We start from the raw sequence: 20,246 nt of genomic DNA on the forward strand, positions 1-20,246 counted from the left end.
TCCAGGCTGGTGTATGCTGGGAGGTGCTTATTGTGTAGCTGCCGGGTAGGCAGGGCTGACGGGTCCTCTCCACCACCGGGCCGGTCTTCGTGCTGTCGAGATGCGGCTCAGTGGTGACCAGAGAGGGGTCGTGGTCGTGGTGAACAGCAGGGTGCTGCCAGGGAAAAGGGCTGCAAAAGGTAGAGTTTGGGGGATATTCATCGTTTCTTCTCCCTCTTCCTGCCTCCCTAGAGAGAGGACGATGCAGACAAAATAGGCACAGTGGAGTACTATGGGATGGGTGGCTACCCCGGCTTCGGCCTGCAGTACTACCCCTACTACGGCAAGCTCCTGCAGCCGCGGTACCTGCAGCCGCTGGTGGCGGTGCAGTTCACCAACCTGACCTACGACATGGAGGTGCGCGTGGAGTGCCGGGCCTACGGGCAGAACATCCAGTACAGCGACAAAGACCGCTTCCAGGGACGCTTTGATATTAAATTTGACATAAAAAGCAGCTGATTGTAAGCACAACTCTCTTCCCCCCTTCCCCTCCCTCCTCCTCCTAGCCATTTAAAAAGGTTAAAAAAAAAAAAACAAAAACAAAACAACAACAAAAAAAAAAAGAACAAAAAAGAAAACCTACTAGTCTTGAACAAACTGTCATACGTATGGGACCTACACGTAATCTATATGCTTTACACTAGCTTTCTGCATTTACTAGGTTAGAATGTAAACAAAGTGTAGCAATAGCGACAAATATTTATTCTACTGTAAATGACAAGAAAACAAAATTGAGCCTTGGGATGTGCCCATTTTTACTGTAAATTATGATTCCATAACTGACTTGTAGTAAGCAGTGTTTCTGGCCCCTAAGTATTGCTGCCTTGTGTATTTTATTTAGTGTACAGTACTATAGGTGCATACTCTGGTCATTTTTCAAGCCATGTATTGTATCTGTTTTCTACTTCTTGTGAGCAAAGACTTTTGCTGTCCAAGGTGTAAATACTCAATGGGACTAGAACTGGCATGATAATACTTCTCATTATTTTGTTCCTTTTCAAAGAAAGGCCCACCTGTGAGACTATATTTAACAGCACTCCATACGGCTTCTGACTTTTCTGTGGTGTTAGGGTATTTTATTTGGAGGGGTGGCAGGGGAAACTAACTTAAGTGACGTTAAAGAGAATAGGTGATTGTGTACTGTGCTTTGTAGCGAATGCTGTCTCTCTCTCCACCTCTTCCCTCATCCTCCAGTATGTTGTGTGGGAGACCGGGTCAGACTATCACTCCCCTCAGTGATAGGCGTAACTCTTTGCTTTGTATATTTTCTTTTCTTTTTCTTCTTTCTCTTCTTTTTTTCTTTTTTCTCTCTTTTTTTTTTTTTTTTTTTTTTTTTCCTGCTGGAGGCATCGCACACTGTGGTGCTAATGTCTTTATTGAATGTTTTAACCATTTTCATGGTGGAAGAATTTTATATTTATGCAGTTGTACAATTTTATTTTTTCTGCAAGAAAGTGTAATGTATGAAATAAACCAAAGTCACATGTTTGAAAATAAATCTTTTATTTTAAACTTTATAAAAGCAATGCAGTACCCCATAGAATGGTGTTAAATGTTGTCTAAAGTGCAAAACTCTATGTTCTAACATGTAATAATAGCCAGGAGTACAGTGCTCTTGTTGATCTTGTATTTCAGTCAGGTTGAAACATTGGACAAATAAATGAATGAACACACCATTCTGCCTGCGTGTCTCTTGCATTGGCTGAGGATGGGGGCTGTTAGGTGTCCAGAATCTTGAAGAAGTACTGCACCTGTTTCAAAGAGAAGGTACATCTTTATCAGTCCCAGCACCTCTCAGCTGAAGTGAGTTGAAAGGTGCATGGGGGTTGCCCCAAATTGCTGGTTCCACCTGTGAACAAAGGGGTTAGGTGGTGGCTCTAGAAGTGTGTGGCATGGTGTTGGTTATTTGTTTTCCCCTCTCCCTGAGCTGCCTCAGGGGCTGCTGTGGCACATGTGCCCATGATCGCACCAGTCAGGAACCCAAAAAGCCTTCACTGTATTCAGTTACTGCAAGTTCACTACGTCTGGAGGCGCAGGCCCCCTGTTCTTGTAGTAACTGCAGGTGGTAAAAGGTTTTACCATCTTTGGTGTTGGGTTAAAGCATCCACCAGCACTGTGTGCTGCAGGGCCGGAGGGGGCACAGGGAAGTCCCCAGCAGAAGAGAGGGAATGCCGCGGCAGCCGCTTCTCCTGCGTTGCTGCTGGCCGCTGAGGACAGGCTCTGCCCGCCAGGGCTGCTCAGACGTGACAAAACGTGGCAGCCACCTTCCTGCAGGAGTCAAGATCACTTTATGCTGCATGATGCAGATTACCCAGGAGAATTTTTCTGTGTAAAGTGATAAAACGCGACTGACCTAGAGCAAGCTGCTTGATAAAGCCTTCCTCACTGGCATGCATGACACTGGAAAAGCACCCTGCTAAACTTTTTTGCCCTCTGCTCGAAGGAAAAGCACGGTTATGGTACGCTGTGGCGGTTAGCGTACGCATTGGGCTGTTTCACACTGTGCCCAAGGAGCAGGTGGTAGCGGAAATCTCACCTTCCACCGTTTAATTTGCTGCTGTACTTTTGTAGTGAGGCAAGGATTTAACGAAGACGCTGTGAGTAAGGTGCTAAAATACCCCCTGAAGGAAGCGCCACCTGCACAAGACCTGCAGGAAAGCGGATCTGTTTTGGCTCCCAGCAACTGGTGGGTGTACCACTGCCACCGTTGGGGGTGTGCATGGCTCAAGGTTTGGTAGGATCAGCTGCCCCTACAAGTTAATTCTTACGTGCAGATCCTGTGATAGGTTAAAAAAAAACCAAACCACAAACCCAAAACCCAACACCAGAAACCAACCAACTAAAAAAAAAAAAAAAGCAACCCCCAGACTGCCTTATTTATAAAAGACCCAACTCACGATTACATAATTCATTTCCTTTTAATTTACTATATGAGTGCAAAGTCCGAGCACAACCCAGTAATAAAGAAAGATAATGGCTTAGTCCAGGGGTTGGGCCAAACATTGTAGAGAACTTGTGGTGCCTGCGTTGGCTTCAGTGAGCAAGTGTCAAGCGCATAGGAAATGCAGCAAAAACAAACCTTCCCCTCCCCCCTGCCCAATCACTTTCTCTTACCAAATCAGTGAAAGCAGGCCAGCCCCAGCTGATCACTAATTAACCAGCACTAAGGGCAATAGCTACAATAGATCAAGTAAATTGAGCAGTAATTTGTGCCGTTCACAGGTACCTTCCAAGCTTCTGTAATGAAGGTTCTTCAACTTTCTTAAACTGTTCCAACCCTGTAGTAAATTGTGGTTTTGCTTACCAAAATGTCTTTGTCTGTGGAGAACTGGCATGTGTGATGGTTAATTCTAGCCAATGGGGTTACTGTTTGTATTAGCACTCACTCAACATTGGTGTTTTCACCAATATCATCCTTCCTTAATTTAACATTTTTCTTTTTAAAAAATGCCAAGTTCACAAGAGGAGATTCACAAAATCTATGCCTATCTACAAAGTAAAGCTAAATGTTTTGAGTCTATGAGGACCTGCACAAAGAATTCAAAGACTGCACAAGGGGAAAGGGGGGGGTCAAAATGTGACAGCTTACCAACCCAATTTAAAATTAACATTGCTTTCAAGATTTTTATTTTTTTTTTAATTAATCTGTGCTGTATTGCCTATGTAAAAAAATCTCTTCTCCTGGGGAAGGCATCAGTTCCCTCAGTGCCTAATAGGCCATTACAGCACAAACTGCCACGTTGAATGGGCTGTGCTTTCTGCCAGATTGGCTCAACATAGTTAAGTAAGTATAACCATAGCCATTAAAGTGAATTTTATTGCCCCACACCTGCATTTCAAGCATAGAGGGAGACACACAAAAATGCTAATTAAAAAAAAAAAAAAAAGGGCAGGGGGGAGGGAGAGACACACATTTAAGGACAAGAACCTTTAAGGCTGTGTCTGCACGAACACTTGCACTCACACGCACCCACTACCAGTTTTACAGCTCGGAGTGTTGGCACTTTTGGGCTTCTGTTCCCAGTTTGGCCGAGGGCGGCTGGCCGGCACGGGCCAGGCATGACCCTGGGCGTGTGCGGGGAGCTGTGCCAAGGGCAAAGAAAAAGGCCCAGCCCCAGCCCTGCAGGCCCCGTTTCCCTGAGATGGGGCAGGTCTAATGGAGCTGCATCAGCTCCCACCGCTCCCTGCGCGACCTCGGCCCGAGCAACGAGGCCTCCCCCAGGGGTTTGGTAATGATCCGCCCCGGCAGCACACACTGACCCAGGTGAATGCTGGCCTCGCCCAACGCCCGCTCACTTGCTAGTAGCAGCAAAAGGCATTGTGTTATTTTAGTCCTTAAAAGCCCCTAATCTTGTGCAACCAATTTGCCCAGGCCAGGCTGAACAACGTCAGCCTACTTACAGCGTACAGAAAACCTCTTCTTCCTCAATTAGCGTTCATTGGGTTGCTGAAGATCCACACGGACTGTACCGGCAAGGCTCGGGCAAGCAGAACAAACACATTACGTATTGTGTAATGTGCAAAACTAGGTGCCGGTATGTTCTCTGTGTGTGTATATATATATAATCATCTTCATGTGGGTCAACTGCCACCCAGCTCCCAATAACACCAGTTAAGGGCTGGCGTGTGTGGTACACAGAAAGGCTCCTTCTCTCCAGGAACCTCACCCTCAGGAGCCCAGCAGTGCTGGACAAGAAACGCCAGAAATAAGGGCCATCCATTACCCCACCTACACAACAACGCATGTGGTGTTTTGCAGAACCACCAAGACCAAGGATTTCAGCACTACCGACAGATTTAGGGTGCCCCCATCTTATGAGACCCCAGTTGGAGACAGCTTGAAGAACTGCATTCTAAAAGCACCACGTCCTTTTCCAAGGGGATCCAGGACTTGGAGGTACTTGCACCGAGCATCCAGACAGGGATTAGGCATTGCAAAGCACTCTGTATTTTAGGAAATACAGTTACTCTCTTTCCCAGGGACCGAGTAGAGTATAAACCACTAAGAAGGGAGCTGTGCCTGTGCCAAACATCTCAACAAGCTCTGATCCAAGCACACCTCTGGTCTCTTCACAGGACCCAAATGTGGCAGAGGACAAACCCACACCAGGAACTCATCTGAAACCAACCAAATGCATTTCACAGGTGTCACCCAAACGCCCTTCAAATGATGCTAACTTTCAGGTGTGGTCACTCCTTCCCAGGGATGAAACAGGATTAAATTTAACATCAGTACTCTCCCTACAGATCCCAGGAACAATCTACCTGCTTTATAGCACGCAGCTATGCCTGCTCTAGCTCCTGTTCAGGGACAAATAACAATAATGCTCAGGAAGTAGTAATGGGTGCATAACTGTGACCTTCTGGCTCTGACCCTATAAACTGCTTCACGAGGAGGAGCCGAGAGCTGCTTCGGTTCCATGAAGTTTTGCTCCAGTCACATGCGCTCTCTGCAAAACCTGTGTGCATGAAGTCAGCCGCTCCCTCTGGGCACTTCCACGCGTTACTGCAAAGCTTCAGGAGTTAATACAGCAGGCAGTAACAAAAGCCAGTCTAATGCCCTGACTGAGCACAATTATCATCTGAACAATGTGTGCCCTAAGAGCACAGGAGAGGCCAGGCAAAATGGAAAAAAAAAAAAAAAAAAAAAAAAAAAGAGAAGGAAGCAAATCAAGTGAGGCAAGCAGTCTTCCAAGGGAGAGCAAAAGGTCTTGGTAATAACACAGGACCCAGCGCAGGCACAAAGTGTCCTGAAGAATTCAAGTGTAAGAATTACAGACACCTACAGTTTCATTCTCCTCCTGCACAGAAAACAAAGCAAAAAGCAGTGCTGATGAGAAATGTCAGCTGAGCATCTTTGGAGTCAGCGCTTTTGTCTACAGAAGGACAGACCACGCTACACCTTGAACGGTACCAGCATATCAGACAGGCAGGATTACACCTCACCTCAGAGGAAACCCCAGCACTGAAAGGGTACCTCAGCGTTCATGGTCATTCCCCTTGTTCCCTTGCGCTGGCAGTTTTTGATAAGAGACCCTGTTAGTATCGCTGGTGGCAGAATCAAGGGGGCTGATGGGGAGAAATACTAGTAGGAAATATGCTGAGATCACAGATTCACTCATCCATCACCAGAAAGATGAGAGCAATTTCAGTCCTTCCTCATCTCTGCGGAGCCAAAATTGGCAGCTGGGAGATGGAAGGCTTTTTCATCCCTGTATTCATTTAGAGCCTGTCAGTCATCTCCGTGCCTTTCACGCAGCTGGACAGACACTTGCCAGTGCCCTCTCGCCAAAACCACCATAAAACTGTATCACCTCCTTGGTTCAGCATAGGTATCCAGGCACATGATCCACAGAGTCTTTGCTGACCTGAAGTTTCAGCATCAGTGCGCTCTCCCTAAACACTCAGGTCTTAGAATTTTTTTACAGGTTATCATCTCAGTTTGAGCTCACTAGTAGGAACGAAAAATTTCTCTTTGTCCATTAATCTTGGTTTGCACCTCAGCAAGAACCTGCACTTGCTAACACCTAAAATGCCTTTCAGCTACAGTTCACTCAGCTGACTCACATGACTAAATCATTAGGTTAACACGCCAAAAACCCATGGATTCACACCATCTTTCCAGCACAAGCAGACCAGAAATAAAAATGGTTGTCAAAGGAGAGGGTCTACTTAATCATTGTATTATTTATTCTGAAAATAAAGAACTATTTTCCCACATGAACCCGAAAAGGGTCTAGTCCCAGGAATTTTGTTTAAAAAAAAAAAAAAAAAAAAAGGAAAAGTGTCAAAGGAGAGGGTCTACTTAATCATTGTATTATTTATTCTGAAAATAAAGAACTATTTTCCCACATGAACCCGAAAAGGGTCTAGTCCCAGGAATTTTGTTTAAAAAAAAAAAAAAAAAAAAAGGGAAAGTTAGTCACTCCTGCCTTTCTCTCAAGCATCATGCACTGTGAGAAATAAAGCCGGCCAGGCTGCTCAAGACAGAACAATTTGTACATGTGCACTTCAACTGTCCGAGTTAACTTCTGAAGTACAACTGGAACAAAAACCCTATGCACCAAAAATCAAAGCTTTGCAGTGGAAGGGTTTATTAAAGAAACACTACAGGATAATATAGAGCACATTCTGCTTTTGTGCTATGTGCTGTTAACAGAGTCACCTCAAACACTGCATATAGGTATGATCCACTCTGAAAATACAGTGAAAGAGAAGGGCAAGGGAAGCTGTTTGGAAATTCTACCATAAAATAAAAGACTAGAGGAATCTGAATTCCAAACAATATGTAAATGAGAGGACAAGACAATAATTCGTTACACCACAATCAAACCACTAAGAAAGCGAGTTTTATGCTATTCACTCTGTAACACTACAAGAAAAAATAGGTGAACCCCAAAACTTACTTAAAATAACAAAGATCCTATATAACTACTGTGCTGACTCAGACCACTGATTTTTGAAGTGTAATGCTTGTAGATTTAATAAGAAAGTACAGGTTCACCAAATCTCCCCACTCCACGGCATAAGCCAACGCCTTAGTAGCTGGGGTTGAACATATTAGTCCAGGACTCTCCCACCAGGAGAGTCTACTCCTTCAGGAACATCTTTGGTCATCATCAGAAGAGATCACTGGCCTGGTAGAGCCACCAGAATGAAAAAAGTAAAAGGTGCTGGCTCCCATCACACCTGAAAAACTACAACATGACAGTGAGTACTGCTTTCCCAATGATCCCTAGCAGCTCACGGAGTCACCAGGATCACTGTCTCTGCACTTCATGCTTATCTTGAGGGAGACTCGCCTGCCTCAAAATCAGGAGCTCCTGTGGAGCTCTTGTATGATGCCCTTGAACAGCTCAGGTACAGACAAGATGCTAGGTGCACCACTGCAGGTTTCAATGCAAGCCGCAAACACGTCCTGAACACTGGATAAAACCACTGAAAATGGCCCCTGCTGCTAGCACCTGAAATATCTAAGTAAAGCCTGGTTTGGATGGGTTCGTACAAGCCACAGGGATTGTGGGGGCTCTGTGCCAATGCTGAGCTAAGGCTCTCCAGCCGACTCAGAGAGCACTGAAAGTCATGGTCCTCATGAGCTACCAGATTACGGCCAAAAGCGAAGGAAGTAGTCGCAGAGAGAGAACAAGAGCGTGTTTTCACCCGCATCACGGATTCAAGCAAGGGTGGAAGCAACAAGCAAATAAATTAAGTAGAAGGCAGCCAGCATTTAAAGCTCCTCCTGAGCAACCAAGATGTTCTGCAAGCTAGTATTTGGCCAGGGGACCCAACAGGCTACAGCGGGCAGCAGGGTAAAAGTTACGAGAGATAAGACAGTAACAAAATATCCTGAAAAAACCCAATCAAAACAAAAGCACCACCTGGTCCACAAGTAGTGGCCTGGCATGCACCATCACAAGCCCCTGTGTAGGCTGTGGCGCTCTGTGCTGACAGGAAACGTCCCACCAAACCAATGGCATAAATTCCCCAGCATAGTGGTCAAAGTAACTTCTGAGCAATGTCACTGAATCTAGAAAGCTCTGTTCCCCCGTGGAACGGGTCAGTATTAAGAGGCCAAAAGCTCGTTTCAAGTCTCAGCATCCCTCTGCGATTTCAACACTCCTGCTGTGTGCTAAACCATGTACCGTCATGACAGGACTTGACACCTGAGTGATCAAGTTCCTATTCAATAGCTGGGCTAAGGCAGGTACCAGAGAAAGGCCACGGTTCCTGGTTTGTGGCTGGATGGTCTCGGCACACTGCCTCTCCCCAGCAGAACAGCAGTAACTACCGCTGACACCAACGTGGAAGGAGACTTGCCCACTTAGCAACTCTGGCCACATCAGAGAATTGCCCCTTGCTCAGAGACTTGCCTACATATCTGTATATCTCAGATATACTTGTAGATGTATCTTTCCTGTCTATATGCCAATGCACTTAGGGTTGAAGAGGAAGAGGGAGAATCCAGCTCTTACTGAAACTAGAAGATGCTTGGTGACTTTGAGGAGCCCTAGACTACAGCCAACACCCTTTCAGGTGACCACTGCCATCTTGTTCTGTGTTTGCACAGCTGCACAAGATCATCACAGCCAGTGGCTAAGCCCTCAGTACTACCGCAACACAAAACCAATACTGGTATGACACTACGCTTTGAATAATTAGTTATTATTACTTATGAAAGAAGAAGTGGTTTCTAGAGCTCGATAAACTCTTTAACTCAAGATATCCCATGGTGTTAGCATCGATGAGAGACAGGAAATCTTGTTCACAGGCTTCTATCCATATTAACACATATTTGACTTTGGTTTTTTCCTCCCACGTTCCACATACATTTCAACATGTGTATGCAGATAGCTGACTTAAATTCTCCTCTTAATTACTCCTAGTTTACAGTAGTCAGTCAAGGAGGTTGCACTGATGAGGGAAGGTGTAAACCCTACACAGGACGTACCGGTATAGCTAATCATTTGCCTGTTTGACCTCTGAGAGGTGGGAGGTACAACTGGCTGAGGTCATTAATAGGAATCCACGTAAAAATATATTTGCATCACACAGCAGTGTGTGCTACAGGACAACAGTGCTTCTCTTACCCCCGAAAACAGTGCAGGACCCCTTGCTCAAGAAATGGAGGGAGATCCTGAGCTTCTACGTGACTGTGTAGCTAGTGTCCCCTTGCTGCTCTTGCTGTACAAGCTATTCCCCTGGGCTTTTTCCTCTTTGCTGTAGTCTGCCCATCGTGCAGCTGAGTTGCAGCTAAATTGTTGCTATGCTTCAGCTAGAGGAAGAGGGATAGTGGAGGGAGGACCTGGGCTTTTTGGTTCAAAACGAGAGCATGCTGAGGGAAAGAAAGAAGGCAGCAGCCTCAAAGACACAAACTGGGCCTCAGATGAGTTATCGAGAAGTGTCACGCCTTCCTTCTGCCTTGACCTCCCCTTTGCAAAATTACCTTGCTCAGCGCAACACTAACACATGCCAAAAGCCAAGCCCTGTTTATCACATAGGTTACCTTCAGGATCAGGTGAAACTTAAAGAGCTTTGGGAGCTGCTTGGTTCACACTCGTTAACTTCTCTCTGGCACTTACAAACCTCAGACCTGGCAGAACGAGGGGCTATTGGACCTCGGATCTTATCCAGAAGTGGAAGCACAAGAGCTGAACTATTTCACAACACTGTTTCAACAAGTTTCTAGTCTAGTTTGCCTGTGTGGCCCACAAGTATAATAATTATACAACCCATGTTCAAAATTAGGCTGCTCTTTTTTTTAAAAAGAGAAATCACCAACATGTCTTCAAAATCCATCCCTCTATTATTGCTACTTTAAATTTTAATTTCTCTTCAGATAGGCCTAGGCAAAAAGATAACTTAATTCCCTGTACGAGCATACATACAGCATCAGGAAACGTTGTGAGACAGAATTCCAGTGCTGGCTAACATCCTCTGATATGCAAAACCACCACCAAATAAGATGAAGTTTTCCTACACTCCAGATTCTTTCCAACCTGTTCCCACAGCTGTTGGGTAAGTCGTCTCAGAAAGTTAAAATGGAGAAGCACTTGAATCATAATAACCATTATCTGACAGATCATTTTGTACCAGGAGAGACTGCAATTTCCAACTGACAGACAAAAATAACTTTGATGAAAACTTGCAAAAAAACCCGCCAAAAACCAACCTCACCCAAACCCTCCAATTTTTTGTTTCTTTTCACTGGAGATGATTAAAAGCATCTTACCCTGGATTACACAGCTCAGTATGGGCCCCTAATAAAAGACTTCATTGCAAAATTGCCGTATGACTGAGTGAAACAATGGCTTCTTTATTAATATTTTAAAGACTCCTGAGGGAAATGCTGTACAGCTGAAATGCCCTCAGTGAAAGGTTCATTGCCATGCTATGCACTTCTGCTGTGTAATGTTTTACAAGCTGCGCTGCCCTGTGAATGGGGAGAGTTAGTTCTCAGCTGGTAGAGGCAGCTTGCATAATACCAGACAAGTTAATCGGTAACAAGCAATGCAGGAGACCTTTGTTCCGAGTGTGACAGACACAAATTCCACACTAAGCACATTGACGCTTCTGAGAGTTACTCATTGACATGCTTTTTTAAATTGCTTGGACTATACCTTGATGTACCAGAAAGATTAGTTTAACAGAGCTGCATCCCTCTGATGCTTTCCATCCTAAACTGTTGCACTATAACCTCAACCCATGGATCAGCTCGCTACTGGTACGAAGGCATTTCCAGGGTGGATGATAGCAAGCACCTTGCAGCACGCCCACGTGTCGAGACAATGGCAGCGGGCAGGCAAGGAAGCAGCAAGCAGAAAAATGCAAGCTGGCAGCCAGCAGAACGCTTCTGTAACAGGAATCTGTTCTTATGGAAATGGTTATGGGAAGGATTTGTCATGTCCCCCCACTGCAAAGTGAGTGCCCCCCTATCCGCTCTGGACAGCCTGCTAAAACACCACCCCCACACCCCCCAGCCTCCCTGAATAAAGGCAAAGGGAAAGGAGGCATAAGGCGTGCTTCCCCTGGCACTGTTTGGAATGCCAGACCAAGGACAGCTGGTTTCTAGCAGGTGGAAGACGCGCTGCACCAAAAGCCCGGGAGCGGCACAGCTCTTAACACTCGTCAGAGCATTTAGCTAATATCAAGTCTGAGGAAAACAATGCTGGTTTTCATCGCCCACAGCACTCGTCCGGACAAAACACATCTGCTGAACTGGCCTGTCCTGTCACCGCTTATCGTACAACATCACCTCCCATCTCCCCAAGGCTGGATCCAGCCAGCTGAACTTCCAGTGCCAGAACTTGTGCAAGTCTCCACCCGTCAGGCCGCCACAGCTGATCTGTACAGCTAGGTGATACTACTCGTTTGCTTAAATGCCTTAGAAGCAGTAAGCCAGGCTCCCTGGCGCGAGGCTCAGCAAGGGAAAGAAGAGCTTCCAGCAGCACGTTGCACAGTCTGCCAGTCCCCAGCCTCACTCTCGAACACCACCGCACAGCTGAAATTCAAAGAAACGACAGGGAAAACAACAGCCATCATGACAGCTCACTCAGAAGACAAACAAAACCCACTCTTCTTTGATAACAGCAAAATCACCCCCCTTCGACAGGTTATTTTCATGTCTGTGGATGCCACAAATAGCTCTGAGTCAAGGGAGAAGGCCAGCAAACGATACTCGAGGAGGTCCTTGCTACTGCCTGGCTGGAAAGCTGCCTGCGACACTGAAAACTGACACATTTCCCTCCACAGTCCCAGCGCCCAAGGCAGAGCCTGACGGCACCCGGCAGCCATGCGGAGGCACGCATGCAGCACCCTGAGGAGTCAGCGGAAAGATCGCCCATGGGGACGCAAGACTGCGAAGGCAGTTGGCACATCCTCCGCTCCCGTGAAAAGTGGCCTAACAGCCCACCCCCCTCCACAGCTTCACACATAGCCCATCAGGCATGCAAAGGCAGATGTAAGCACACTCCCGCAGCAATTGCCACGTTATTGCCGCTAGAAGAATTAGTCACCTAATAACAGCGCCTTCCTCGGCGATGGGGAGAAGGTTATTTCAGCCAGAACTCAAATTTTGCCCACCCCACAGCAAATCCTTTTTTGTGCATATCTTACAGAGGGCAGCATCCTCTCCTTCTGTGTATAAGTACACACACATATATATACATGTATGACTATGAAGCATTTTTTTAATTATGCAAAGAAACCCCAGGAGACTGACTGATTGCCCAAACACCATGGAATAGGACCATAAAGCTAGCATGGATGGCTCAGACACAGCAGGCTGCACCTCAGTGGAGAGACCTTTGAGGTTACCCCAGATGTGTGCACTCTATCGCCCCCGGAGTGTTTTGCTGCAGCACAACTGCCCTCATGGAACTGCTCACCAAAAAAAAACCCCAACCCCCAAACCTTGAACTGCACAGTACGAGCAGCAATTTACAGGCAGAGCGTGCCTGTAACCCAGAAATACTGGTTTTGTTATAACTGTAGGTCTAGACTACCAGTTTTTTTAATGGTTGCAGATTATGTGGATTCCTACATAATCTGCAAGGTACCCAGCCACTTGAGACCCAACAAACTGAGGTGTGTGTACAGCACCACCTCCTGTGGAAAGTTTTACTCACTGTAATTCCAGTGATGTGAATAAGGCCTTCACCAATTGTTTTTTAATTTGCCTTCACTTCTTTAAGGAGGCACGTAAACCGTGAAGTCTGGTAGCCACAACACCTTGTACCAAGTACTTCAACTACAACTAGTCCAGGAATGACTAATTTCAAGGAAACTTGTTTTGTCTAGAGAATGATGATTCATCAGACCCAATGGTTTGCAAGCTTCTCTTTCAACAAGATATTTATCAGAAATGTTCCTCAGGTCAAAGAGGGTGAGTTGAGAAACAGAATCATCTTTCACCACATGTACATGAAAGACACAAATGCAAAACTGTCTCTAGTCTGTTAAATAGAGCATGCACTTGGCATGTAAAACATGCCCATTCCAGTCCTCGCTCTGCCTGACTCCAAAGGAACGTGAATGCACGTGAGTACTGTAATTGTTTGCTCGCTCCAGATAGTACCTGCTTTATATAGGTAGAGCAGTACCTGCTTTGGATGTGGGAAACAAATGCAAATCCCTGCTCTGAATGAATGTCCTACGCAACATCAGTTGATCAGAACAATTAAGAACCTGCTGTGGTTTAGCCTTTACTCAGGAAACCCCATCATCTCATAAATACTCCATTGCTATCACACTCCCTTCTCTACTTCCTCCTTCCTTTCCTCTCCCCATTAAAATGGGAAACTGATGACAAGGCTGAGAAAAGGGACTGTTCTGAGCTATTCGTGTCCGTCCGTTGGCACTTGTGAAAATACACTTTGTACTGATACAAGGACACACAAGTCTATGAAGCAAATAAATAAGTGCCTGACCCAGTAATTCAAAGAGATCAACCAGGAGGCTTCAGGGCAATATTCACCCTTCTCCTGTATCACTAAACTAGGAATAAAAGATGCAGTTACAACTGAAAATACACTGATTTTTCCATTGTGACCAGTTGCGGCTTAGGCTCAACTGCATCCCCCCTCCTCTTTTGAGCCAGAGTGAGTTATTCATTAATTCTGGTATGCTTTAGTCACTGCATAAAACGTGAAGTAGCTGGTAGAACAAAGACAGGAGTTAAGGGTCAAACTGGTGGGAGCAAGTGCTGGTATTTGCTTTTGGGGTTTGTTTGTTTGTTTCTTTGAGGATTTTTTAAGATTAAAAGTGAACTTTCCTTTTCCCAGGTCTGTGGAAAAGAGGTCTAACAAAAACACCATTGAAAACCTGCTGTACTACATTAATTCAATATAGTGTTCTAAAACTAGGTGTACAAGCTGACCCTTACTTAGTTAATTAGTCCCTGCTGTTCCCGAGACAGTGTTGTTCTTTCTCCTTTCCCCGAGTTACTCCTTGATCATGAGTTTCGGGAGAGAGGTCACTACCTTGCCCTTCCTAGTGACTGTCAACTAAGTACGAACCACCAAAGTCACCTAGAGTTTGGCTATTAACTTCAGCAAGCATTTGATCTAGCCCTCAATTACCTCTCTCATCTCCTCTAAGAAGTCTCCATTTGTGGACAATCAGACAGCAGCTGCCACTGCACACACTTTTCAAATTTCAATTAGATCTAAAGCTGTGGGTGATGAAAACTGCAGAGAAGTGTGGAGACAAACAAACCAGCAAACAAAACCAAAAATAAATAAATAAAAACCCCACAAAACACCAAAACCAACCAGCCCCACCAAAAAACCCCATCCCATCTCATGGGAATCGGGGGAAAAAAAGGTGTTAGAAATTTTGTGTCATTATTTGTAATAACGATTCTACAGTTTGCTTTCTAAAATTTGTTGCATTTGGTATTTTATTTTGGAGAAAAGAAATATAAATAAGAATATTTTCATACAGAATTTCAAAGCTAAACACTTTCATGCCAAAATTTGAAAAGTGGCTTAGCCCAGCTCAGATAAAACCAGCACCAGAGTTAGAAATGAAACTCTGGAGTTCCTAGCTCTTATGGCTGAATTCAGATTGCCAAACTTACCTTTCATCAGCAAAACAGGAGTGCAAGAATTTGCATATAGGCTGGTTTTTGGAGCTATATTATGTAGTAAGTGCAGCAGAATATTAACACTGTAGAAAAAACAATGCCACCTGAAGAAAGGAAAGAGGCTGCTAGGGATGAATTAATTTTCTTTGGGGTTTTAAAAAGGGATCCTTCACCTTTGTAGTATAAACCTAGTAGGTCAGATTTCTCTCTGAAATTTACTCCAGGCTCCTCCTCTACTAATCAGTTGTCCTACAGTGATTCTGTAAAGCTTTTATAGCGACAGCAGCATTAACATCTCAGCAACAGCAACATCTCCTACTAGAAGATGGACACAACAAACATGCTAACTCCATATCAAAAGAAGCAAGTTCCACTGCTCCAACACAGCCAAGGTCATTCTCCTCAATGACAAGTGCCTTACCTATCTCTGAATTCACCTTCTCTGAGGCTGAGAACAGTTGCTCTGTTAAATTCAGTGTATTAAAATATTCAGTTATCCATTAAAGAATGAAAACATTCACTACCATTTACCGAAGAGCATACTTCTTAAAAATGTTAGTCTGGCTCAGTTTCCTTCTATGGTCATTTTGCATGCCACACAGTCACTCTGCTCTAGCCCAGCACATACAGCACTGTTACAGTTATTGGGGCTGAGGGGGGAGAAAGGTCTGGTTTCTGCTTGCCAGAAAATGAGACCTCTGTGACTGGATTTGAGCTCCTCTCGCAGAAAAGCCCACTGAGGAAAAAGTCCTTTCCAAGGGTGATCTCTCTGTACAGTGTATCATTTCTGTTTCATCAGTTGTGGAAAGCCCTTGCATTTAAGCAGTTCCAGAGGTTATTTTTTATTTTGCTTACCTAAGTTTTCAGGCAACTGTATTTCTTACAGAACACAGAGCTAAAGATACTCCAAGAATTAAAGCATTAGCAGTAAAAAGGTTTCTATAGTTTATATTATAATACTTATTTGCCAAACAATCAAAATGAAACATTCACTGCTCTATTTACTCATTAAAGAACATTGACCGATGTCCTTTACAACTGCTGGCTTAACCTGGGCTCTTATAGAAGAAACTACAGACAGATGAAGAGCCACATTCTGTATACAAATATGCATATGGTAAAAAAAATATTTTAGACCCCTCTCCCAAAAAAATACAATCAATAAATGACTGTTAAAATGACCAGTCTGCAATGGGAACTGCAAAGTGTGTAGTCAGAGTAGCACTAGACCAAGAACTTGATCCTATAATTCAGCTGTGGGATCTGAAGGACAAACATGTGTAGTGGAGACTTCGAGAAAGAACTCCAGACTCAATTTTTGTTTTGGAGAAGTAATTCAACTGCTTTGTCCCACACACCTCACTTATAGTAGCTGTAAACTCAATTTAGACAACCAGCAAAATGGGGTTATACCTGCTCTGCACCAGCATAAAGGAGACAGACTGTGGACAGAAGAGAGAGAGAGAGAATTCTGCTGAAGTACTAAAATGCTCTGTGAGTGTTGGTGAGACTTTCATTTTTCCCTTGCAGGCTATGCCTTTTTTTCTGCTGCCATTGAAAAGCCACAACTGAGGGATTTTAGGCATGTGGTGACAAATACCTGACTGCTTGTTTAAATCCAGTCCCTTTGGGCAGAAACTAGAAATTGTCAACTTTTAATGACAGCTTCAAAATGGTTTACAAAGCTGCAACTTTGTTGATACTGGCTGCCATTCTCAGTGTTGAATTTCACTAATCTGTTCCTTAAACGAGATGCAATTTTCCAGCAAACAGCACTTTAACCCACAGATCCGATTTTATTTCATGAAGGGAGATGGCAATGCAGTTAGTTCTTCCTCTCCCCTCAATGAAAACACCATTTTGGCAGTGTAAAATTATCAAGGCTAGGAAAACTCTTGCTACTCTATCATTCTGTTATAGTCTGACAGCAAAACTCTCACAAATACATGTAGACAGTAAAACAGAAGCTATGCACGTGCTGGAAAAACATCTGCATTGATGCAGAGATCCATCCATATGCTTACACACTGCTTCAACCCCCGTGTACAGACCTTTAGTTTTGAGGCATGGAATTAAGTGAGCTTGTTCTGGTGAGTACTTCTGTCTTTATAAACTCCCTTAATTTAACATTTTCCCATTTTACTGGATTTTAATGAAAGCATACAAAGCCAAAATCAGATAATAATTAGTAAGTTAATATAAAACACAGGAAATACTAACTGATGTGCATAATTATGACTGTCTACAAATAAACCTGCACCCTATCTGGAGAATTTGAATCCCTAGTGCCTGTAATATTCCAAGCCCCACATGAGCTTACTGTAGACACAATCCAGATCAGGAGTCATGGTGGTCATCCAAGAAAAGGCAAAGAAGGTGTCCTTGCAGAGGCACTGTTAGGTGCTGTATATCCAGTCCCAAGGACACTTTCAGCCAAAGATTCGACTCCTGACTTTCATTTCATTAAATACTTTACCATACTATATTGACTCAAGAAAACTGCATGGATGAATTTTTTACAGTATCACAATTAACTGAGTTAAAGGCCCTTAATAAAGTCTTTGCTTTTGTTTCTAGCTGATCACTGGTCTCCAATACAGCCACTCCATGTATAAAACACTCCAACAGCTTAAAACAGTGTCAAGTATAGCTTTTAACTTTAAAACTTCCTATGATATAAAAGCACATGTTTGTCTAGCAGATCTTACCTCCAAAAGTCCATCTTCAGGTAGGTCTGTGCAGTGGACAGCATTCTGAATCTTGTTCTTCCCGAAGACAGCACGCAGAGTTCCAGGTCGGAGATAACGGGCTATTTCCTATTGAATTCAAGAAAACCATAAGACCTTTGTGAACCACGCTGTTCCTTTACATTGACCTTTACAGAGTCTTCTAAAGTAAAACATTATTGTGCTCTTAATATACGTGTGGTACACTATAAAAGAAAATGAAGAGGGAAGTTCCAGCTTGCACTACACACCCAAACAACTGCTGAAAAACCATGACCAAGATTGTGAAAACTAACTGCTTGAACTTAGGCCAGTCAAGCCACCTTGGGTGAAATGCAGGACCCTTCATATTACACAGATACACCTTCCTGGCACTTGTATTAATACAATTAGTTCACGTTAACACTTTTGCAGCTCTCAAGCACAGAATGTGCTGTCCTTCATGGGCAGACACAAGTGCACCACCCTGCAGACTGCCTCCGCTAACACTGAACTATTTGCCTCAGAACCTGACATTTGTGAAGCCCAGTTACTGAACAGCCTTTTGATCGTCTCCTCTGTTGCGCTTCTCTGACACTGTGACTAGTGCCAACATCTGATCCCCTCTGAGGATCAGTCCAGACTCTCTCTACATCTTCCTCTGTTTTTGAAGTTGACATTTCAATACCCTTCTTCATCTACAACGCCAAACACCTCCTTGGCCTCTCAGAGTGTTTCTCTTACTACAGCAGATACACCTCAGGTCCTGAGATAACATTCTTCTCCTACCTCTTTACTATGGTTATATCTCCCATCTTATACTGCAGAGGACCACCTTCATTGGCTCTCCCCTCCACTGTGCTCTTTTTTCCAAGGCATAATGCTGCCCTGCTGTACTTCCCTGCCCTATCGCCTTGCAGCCTTGTCTTTTAACCCCTTTCCTGCGCTAACTGTGATACACCCAAGCCTACCTCATGCACAGTGTGCCTTCTTTTAAAATTCGGTGGTAAGTGGCATTAACCCAGTTTTCCCTCCTTAAAACCCTTTGGACATTCTTCCGTCACTGCCTCCTGAGTACTGCTGCCTGCGAGGGGACAGGCTGATGATGAGCACACACTACAGCTACTGAACAAGAAAAAAAAGTATTCTTCCTTGCCAACAGAGCCCACATTGTCCCCTTTCTGAAAAGGCACCAGGTACATTAAGGTGTAATCATTTTGGAAGTGGCCAGTGCAGTTTCACTGTGCCACTCCCAGGTGTTTGTTTTGGTGTCACAGCTGGAGGTTACTGCCCCCACAGCCGAGTCACCAGCTTGGATCATCCAAACATTTCTTAACTTTCAGTGTCAAATGGGTTCAAAGCAACTTCAGCAGTGGCTCTTGGCTGACCTGGAAAACTTTACACAGGTACAGGTGAGAACCACTCACATGATGCACATGCTTTTCTGCGACGGCAGTGAATGTTTTAAGCTAGTCCCAAAAGACTGCACAAAAGCATTATCTGACGGCACCCTTTAGCCACTTCCCAGCTTCACCCACTCCTTGTATCTCATTACTAAACTAAGACAATTGGACTTTAAGGGCAAGATCTTCTCTTAGCCCAGCAAGTCCTAGATATTTTCCTGAAATAACAATTAACAATTATGGTGATCTGTTACCTATGGTGATCTGTCACCCACCTGGATCACAATTAACCTGCTTTAATGCTTGGACTGTGCCTGACCCAAAACATGCTAAGAGAAGTTTCAGCTCTCCGCTGCTGCTGTGTGTACGTCACAAGTTATACAGGATCTTTAGATATGGATGTCAAGTATATTTGAATAAGATATGCTCAACATCAAAGAAATTTTGCTTCAGAGGAAAGTTCAAGAGTTTCACTTTAAAAAAAAAAAGCCCCAAGGAGAAAATAAAACCCTCTTCTACATGGTTCTCATTAAACGCTTGTGATAAGAAAGTCTGTTGGAGAAACAAAAGTCACATGCCAGTTAACTATAGCTATGTGACACTTTAATCAAGCCTTCCTTGAAACAACCGCTGATTCCAGTAACAACTAGCTGTCAGGAAGCCAGCAATAGCACCAGGCTTTTGATTATTTTAAGGAAATTTTGGGCATATTCAAAAAAATTACTGTGGCTATGAAATCTTTGGAAATACTTTAGCAAGAAAGAGCTCAGATCTAAAAATCTAAAGCTTGGTATTTCATACGCTGTTTATTTCCTATCCATTAAACTCTTTTACTCAAACTATTCTGTCCTCCAACAGGTCCAAAAATGCTGCTTTTAGGAATCATAGAATGTTTTGGGTTGGAAGGGACCCCTAGAGGTCATCTAGTCCAACCTCGCTAACAGTGAGCAGGGACACCGCTAACTAGATCAGGTTGCTCAGAGCCCCATCCAACCTGGCCTTGAATGTTTCCAGGGA

The 20,246-nt window shown here is 44.2% G+C and overlaps 2 protein-coding genes across 2 annotated transcripts in view; one reads left to right on the forward strand and one right to left on the reverse strand.

Moving 5' to 3' along the window:
• The window catches only part of ATP1B1 (ATPase Na+/K+ transporting subunit beta 1), a gene marked incomplete at its 5' end in the record, with an annotated part of 15,509 nt that extends 14,922 nt beyond the window's left edge, over window positions 1-587 (forward strand). The window contains one exon of the mRNA XM_035894037.1: window positions 232-587. Within this exon, the coding sequence (XP_035749930.1) occupies window positions 232-498 (267 nt within the window). The remainder of the gene's footprint in view (window positions 1-231) is intronic.
• Window positions 588-1,118: 531 nt separating this feature from the next.
• The window catches only part of NME7 (NME/NM23 family member 7), a 78,921-nt gene continuing 59,793 nt past the window's right edge, over window positions 1,119-20,246 (reverse strand). The window contains exons 14-15 of the mRNA XM_035894022.1: window positions 17,830-17,937; window positions 1,119-1,790 (exon numbers count right to left, since the gene is read on the reverse strand). Of these exons, the coding sequence (XP_035749915.1) occupies window positions 1,758-1,790; window positions 17,830-17,937 (141 nt within the window). The 3' untranslated portion in view covers window positions 1,119-1,757. The remainder of the gene's footprint in view (window positions 1,791-17,829; window positions 17,938-20,246) is intronic.

This window comes from Egretta garzetta, unplaced genomic scaffold, assembly GCF_000687185.1.
Source record: "Egretta garzetta isolate BGI_Z169 unplaced genomic scaffold, ASM68718v1 scaffold465, whole genome shotgun sequence".
Taxonomy (NCBI): domain Eukaryota; kingdom Metazoa; phylum Chordata; class Aves; order Pelecaniformes; family Ardeidae; genus Egretta; species Egretta garzetta.